This window comes from Buceros rhinoceros, unplaced genomic scaffold (assembly GCF_000710305.1).
Source record: "Buceros rhinoceros silvestris isolate BGI_N320 unplaced genomic scaffold, ASM71030v1 scaffold18695, whole genome shotgun sequence".
NCBI classification, from domain to species: Eukaryota; Metazoa; Chordata; class Aves; order Bucerotiformes; family Bucerotidae; genus Buceros; species Buceros rhinoceros.
In genome coordinates this window covers 3631-10497 of record NW_010411354.1, presented here as the reverse complement: position 1 = coordinate 10497, position 6867 = coordinate 3631, and the positions used below count along the sequence as shown (strand labels likewise).

Genomic DNA, 6867 nt, shown 5'->3' with positions numbered 1-6867 from the left:
GGGGGAGCGGGGGACAGCAGCTGGCAGGCACCCTCTGGTGGCAGGAATCGGCCACTTCCCTTGTGCTTCCTAACTCCGGGAAGATCCCAAAAACTGGAAAACCATGGGTCTGGGTGTGGGAGAAGTCAGGCGCAGCTTGAACTCCTCCTTTTTCTTCCCCGTGGGCTAGGAGAGAAGAGAAGGAAGCGCCTGTGACCCTGGTCACCTGTCCTGCCTACTACAGCGTTTCAGCTCCCAAAGCAGAACTGCTGAATAAAATCAAGGACTTGCCGGAAGAGGCAGGTGAGGAAGAGGAGCTGCTGGACATCAACGAGAAGAAGGTAAATCAGCACACACCACCGTTTGCTGGTTACAGCCCTCAAGTAACAATAAGTCCTGAATCGCGCTGTCTGAGGGCATAAGGTTTCCCCCGAGGGTGTTCCCCTGCAGTGGGGCCAACTCACCCACTTCACCTGCTGGCTGCACTCTCTGCCCCCAAAGAAACATCTCTTGTCCCCCCACACTTTATCATCTCACCAGGCTGCTGAAAGCCACCTCAGCAGCTCAGTCAGCACATGCTCGGTGCGATGACTGGGGTGGGAGGAGGGCAGGAAACATTTTCCTCTCTGATTGCGGCCGAGCTTCACTGAGGAAGGGCCCCTGCAGCTCTTGCTGCAGGCTTGGGTGCTCTCTCCTCCCCGGCTTTTGCAGGGCCTTCTAATTTGCCCCTGTGGTTGTCTCACATTGCTTACCTGGTAATTACAGACCTGCTGCCAAGCTCCCACATCCCGAGTTTAAACATTCCAAAGGACACAAATAGTTGTGCAAGCCCCACATGCTGTCAATCTGGTACTTAACTCTTCCTGCTCTGAAGTCAGGCGTGGATTTAAAGAAAGGCTCCCAAACTCAGCCTCACCATGGTCCTACACGGCTTCTGGGTAGCAGGTCTACACAGATGGATCATGGACATGCTGCTGATCAAGAGCATTTCCCTAAGGTCCTGTCTGTTGCTTAACGACCTGGCCCAAACCACTGGTTGTAGAGCACGCCACTTCAACAGTCATGGCAGGCCCCCCCCCGTCTCTCGCATACGAGGTCCGGTCTGTGACTTAACGACCTGGCCCAACCCACGGGTTGTAGAGCACGCCACTTCAACAGTCATGGCAGCCCCCACCCTGTCTGTAGCATTCGATCGGTCCTCAGGGTGCTGTTCGCTTCAGCTGCTGCTTGTACCAACGTGAAAGGCAGGGAGAGATGAAGCAGGCCAAGGGTGCTGCTCCAAGGAGTCGGCGGACACGCTGCAAGCATCTGGCAGGCGTGGAGTAGATGCCAGCCTGCCCTGGAGGACAAGTGCCAGGCCTCAAAGGTTACATTTGCATGGAAAGACAGAGCTGGATGGGAGCGATGAGGCCCAGGCAGCAAGATCTGCCTGGCCTGTTTGTTCAAGGTCTGTGAATGAACATTTGCATAGGTATTTATCTGAGGAGGCAGATGCTCCCGAGAGGTCATTTGGATAAACCAGGCTCGTTTCCAGCCTGAGTATGCCAGCCAACACAGCTCCTTTGCATTTGGGATGGCAGGAGAGTCACTGATTAATGAACACCCTTCAGAACCAAGGTTCGTCACTCCCAAAGTCCTGCTGCAGAGTTTTCGTCCTGACATCCTCATCACTGAGAAAGGATCCCTTCTTTTGCTTTTGGGATCTGGGGAGGCCCTGGGTCTGTCTGTCGAAGGTGTCCTTAGCATCACCAGGGAAGGGCAAGCCTTGCTTCCTGTCTCTGGGTGCTACCCATCCCACTGAGGGGACAGTCCAGGTGCAGGAGTTTTGGATGTCCCTTATCGTAGTGGGTGGGATTTAGTGCCACCTTTGCTCTCCTCTGCCCCTGAGCTCCCCTGCTAACAAACAGCGTGACTTCGCAGTCGTTCAGCATCGCCCTGGGAGGTGACGTCTGTTTCTAGAGACTACTACTCACATTTCATTCAGCCTTTGCACCCGCGTGGAGGCTGACAGCAGGCTGGAGTGCAGGCACCGAACCAGAGGACACGCGCAGAGTGTTCCACCTAGTGGTGTCTGGCGAGACAGTGCTCGAACTGCCCGGCTGCAAAACCTTTCCAGCCGCGTTCTGAAAGGCCACCCCAGGAGATAAGGACCAATTCGGAGCGACCCCAGCCTGGCCTGGGTGAGAAGATCCTTTCTCCTTTGAAGCAGACTGCCTTCCTAACTTGAAATGTTTTGAGGGAAGGCAGATCTGAGAGAATATTCTCAGGCAACCTTATGGTTTGCTTCTGTTCCATCCTGCAGTGTCCATACGCAGAGCAGATTAACATACTCATAACGGTGCCTCAGCTGGGAAGAGGCTGCCCAGAGCGGAGACTGCAGATCCCCACCCGTAGTCTGGAGAGCTTTTCCTGCTTGCTGGGCTCAGTTCTGAGTGAGTGGGAGCAAGAATTGTGAGCTGCAGGCCATAGACTTCTGCTTTTGCATATGTCTTTCCCCTAAATCCCGACAGAACTTAGAGCAGCGCTGCACATGTGCTGGAGAGCCTTTCTGGAGTAACCAAACCCTGGGGGCCTCCTTTTCTTCCGCAGCTGCCGGTTTCCACACAAGAGGTGTGTCTTCACTCAGTCCCGAAGTAAATTCAGAGCGTCTCTGGTGTCCTCGATGCCTCTGTGCGAGGCAGCACCTGCACAGGCAGGGAGTTTTGGTCGTGGCTGAGTTCAAGGCTTGCACCAAGGCAGCAGAGTAAGGAGCGGTCAGTAGATTCAGAGTGCTACGGGAGGGAGAAACAGGGAGCAATTCCTTCTTTCTTGCTAAGCCACAGGTAACTAGGAAGTATCAGAAGATGGTACAGCAAACCAGATGTCTCTCCTCTAAATGTTCACGGATGGTAGAACAAATATATCTTCATGCAATCTGTCCAGGTGTTCACCTGGATGTGGAATTTCAGAGTTGTCTGTTTCCTTCTCCATATCTTTTGTCAGCTGTTGTTGCTACGTGATCCTTCTCCTCAGGGAGGAACCATATCCTCTTGTCCTCATCCATGTGGCCAGGGTGATCCCAGAATGACCGATGTGGCCACGTGTTTCCCTTCTGACAGGCTGAGCTCATCGGGAGCTTGACCCACAAGCTGGACATCCTGAAGGAAGCCAAGGAGGGCCTGCTCGCAGACATTAAGATGAACAATGCTCTCGGAGAGGAGGTGGAGCTGTTGATCAGCAAGCTGTGCAAACCTAACGAGTTTGACAAGTACAAGATGTTCATCGGCGATTTGGATAAGGTGGTGAACCTCCTGCTCTCCCTCTCGGGACGCCTGGCCCGCGTGGAGAACGTTCTGAGCAGTCTGGGGGAAAACGCCAACAGCGATGAGCGGGTATGTATCTGCACAGCCACAGTGTCTCGGCTCTTTTCAGGGTGCGGGACAGCAGCGGTCACAAGATCGTGTTTGCTCTGTCCCTGTGTAAACGTCTCAGATCCTGCAGCTTCTATCTTGAAAGAGAACGGCCGTGTTCAGGACAGCACGTCTGACCCATGGCTGGAGGACAGGCTGTGTGGTGGTGTGCACCACTGAAGCTGTGTCTTAACGTTCTTTGGGTGGTTGTGAGACACAAAACCAGATTTTCCTGGGAGCTGTTGCTTCTTGGAGCACTTTCTGCCCCCTGTTGACTAGAACACCTGGAGTCTGGTTCACATTCAGCCTGTCATGAGGAATTCATCCTCCACCCCGCAGGCTCCTGCCTGTGTCTGGGAGCTTAGCAGCCATCCTGCCTCCCCCAGAGGTGGCAAACGCGGTGTCGGGAGGAAGGAAGGGGGGCTCGGGGAGCGCGGTGCTGCCGATACTGAAGCCTTCTCTCTGGTGTGCGCAGAGTTCGCTGACCGAGAAGAGGAAGCTGCTGGCTGGCCAGCACGAAGACGCCCGGGAACTGAAGGAAAACCTTGACCGACGAGAGCGGGTGGTCTTGGAGATCCTGGGCAACTACCTCTCTGAGGAGCAGCTCCAGGACTACCAGCACTTTGTAAAGATGAAGTCCGCGCTCCTCATAGAGCAGCGAGCGCTCGACGATAAAATCAAACTGGGCCAGGAGCAGCTCAAGTGCCTGATGGAAAGCCTCCCCACAGACTTCACGCCCAGGGACGCGGCAGCAGCAGCTGCTTTCGCTGCAGCACTTGCTACCTCCGCCGGGGCCGGTGGCAGAACACCTCCGGCGGCCTCTTCCTCGCTCTGACCGTTCCCAGGCAGACCTGGGATGCAGTCCTCCTGCTTGAGACTATTTAATCCAAGTTCTTGTCCGATGGTTCTCTACAAAGACAATGAAAGGAGACAGGTTTAAAACAAAATTTTAATGAAGGAAAAAAATAGCAATAAAAGGTTTTATTTTCCTTTCCTTCCACTCTGCTCCCTGGAAACTCAGTGTGGAGGGAAGTGTCCTCCTGCCAGAGAGAGGGAAGAGCCTCACGAGAATTAAACATATTACCCTTCATAAAAAGCAGGGTCTTCTCTCTTCCCTCCCTTTCCTGCCTACCTGGCACCTCACGCAGTAATGAAGGATCTAAAAGAGCGATGCCTTAATAAACCCAACCCATGCTACCGAACGTTATCGATATTTATATTTTTTAAAGAGCAAGACAGAACATGTAAGTTTTTGTACATACTCTGACCAGTCACGTGCTTCCGCTTTGTTCTGTATGTAGAAAAGACATTTAATTTTGTACTTTGTGAAAACCTTAACAAAAAGGGGGAACCCCAAAGACAGTGGTGCATTAGCTTGGACCATCCCTCCCTGATTTCATTGCTGTTGTTGTTTTTTAATATAATAAAGGGCTACCAGAAGCAGCTTCACCCCGTTTCAACACATGCGAAACAGACCACTGAGTGGCCTTGGGAAGGAGATTTTTGACCAGAGAAACAATCTTTCTCTCTCTGTTTCCTAGTTGGGGCAGCTGGAGTAACTAACCGTGCCTGGCTGAGATCGACCATCTCCACTTACCAAGTGCTGGAGGACTGCCACCAGTTTGTGGTCAGCAGAGCAAACTGGGGCAGACTCCCTTTTCTGCAGGGAACGGGCTTCCTTCTCTAACGAGAGGTCGGTCTGGATGAGGAAACACCTCACAGGGCTGTCCTGCTGCTGCAGCCATCACGCTTCTCCTCTCTCCGGGTGCTGCAGGGATCATCCTAGTCTCTCACCACCAGGACCAGCGTAGGGGTTTTTGTCAAGAAGTCTTTAAGTCCCTTTGTTTTGAAGTTCAAGCCCAGCATCTGACTGAAAATCACACCGTTCATTGCTTTCAGTGCTGCTTTTAAAGCCCTTTAGTCAGAACAGCTCCCACCTCAGCTCTTCCACAGCACCTTGGCAGCTACAGAAAACACCAGTGCCCTTCTGTCACACCGAGCATCAATTCTCCAATTGCCAGACAAAAATCTACCTGGGTTCATCATGCTGTTCAACGTGGCAAAGCCACTTACCTGAGATGGCAGCAAACAGCCCCCTCCATTGCTGCTGGAACTGCCCAGCCTCACACGGCATTTCGGGAGAGCCCCAAGCAGGGAAACTCATTTTTAGCCCTTAATAGCTGAATCAAAAACAAAGTCAGAGGGAAAAATATTTTTGAGGTCACTCAAGAATAATTGTTTGTTAGAGCAGCGTTTCAGGAAGACAGTGGGGGGAGCTGCTTCAAGCCAATCAAAACATCTAATTCATGCCAAAAAAAAACCCTACAGAGTGCTTCATTATATGTGCAGCTTGGTTTAATTTAGGGGTTTTTTTTTGCAGCCACCCTTCCTTCCAGCCTACGCTTACCAAAACAAACCAAGTCGACTTGGCAAATCAGGCAGCCTTTGTGAGCAGCCCGCGAGTGGCCAGCAGCACGTTCTCCAGTTAGTAAGTTCAGCCCTGGAGAAGAAAGTCCTGCAGGAAGATCCTCCATCCAGACAGGGCCTGGCGTCTTTTGACAGGCTTCCAGCTCAGAGTTTGGAGGTTAAGGGTTCACGGTGCTTTGCAGAAATTCAGATGCTTGGCCCAGCTCTGCAGAGCAGCAGGTTGGGGGTTGATGAGGAAGGTCCTACGTGTGCTCCCGCTGTTCACAGCAGCATCAGCCCATGAGGCAAGAGATAGTCACTGTCACTTTTATAACAGCTTTGATCTTTGGGTGGAAAATGAGTTAAAGCCACATTCCAAGTGCTGGAACCTGTCTTTGCACGCTTGGTTCAAAAATTGCTCTCCTAACTACAAGGTTCGGTAGAGACACATTTTAGCAGATATTTAATTAAACACTGGCCAAGCCAGTGGATTTACTCCTCAGTGCCTGTGGCGAAAAGGTGAACCTGTTCATTGCTCCTCACCCCAGCGGGCTTTTCCCTTGTGTGGGTACAACTGGAGCATAATGGAAACATCTCCCGGCGCGGTGGCACCATGTCATGGGACGGGAAGATCACAGACAGAGTTTTACACTTAGTGTCTGGTTCTTGTAAACTTTCTGAAACCAGCCTGACTTTTGGGGCTAGCTATGTGAGATTTGCAGTTCTGGTCCTGTAGCTGGGTGGCTGAAATCAGTCAAACAGAGCACCAAACTGGTCAGTGCATCAGGGCTCATTGCCACCACACCATAAAGAAAACACAGCAAATGGGAGCCAAGCATCTTTCTCCTCGGATTTGCAGCTGAAGAGCATGTCTTGCTGCTAGGGATGCTCTGTGAGCAGATACTCCTCACATGAAACAAGGAAAGCCTGCTAAAACACAGGTGTTCCAGCACTAAATGGGTTTTTAGGACTGAAATGCAAAAAAAAAACCACCTCAAAACCTAATTCAGCTGCAGAGACTAAGAGCTGGTGAAAGCATTACCAAGGGAACAGCTTAGGAGGGACCTGCTGCGGCCCAGCTGGCCCCACACCC

At 52.0% G+C, this 6867-nt stretch overlaps 1 protein-coding gene across 1 annotated transcript in view; it reads left to right on the top strand.

Moving 5' to 3' along the window:
* The window catches only part of SHROOM3 (shroom family member 3), a 17936-nt gene extending 13603 nt beyond the window's left edge, over positions 1 to 4333 (top strand). The window contains exons 11-13 of the mRNA XM_010136000.1: positions 170 to 320; positions 3078 to 3350; positions 3844 to 4333. Coding sequence (XP_010134302.1) covers positions 170 to 320; positions 3078 to 3350; positions 3844 to 4203 — 784 coding nt within the window. The 3' untranslated portion in view covers positions 4204 to 4333. The remainder of the gene's footprint in view (positions 1 to 169; positions 321 to 3077; positions 3351 to 3843) is intronic.
* Positions 4334 to 6867: the final 2534 nt, after the last annotated feature.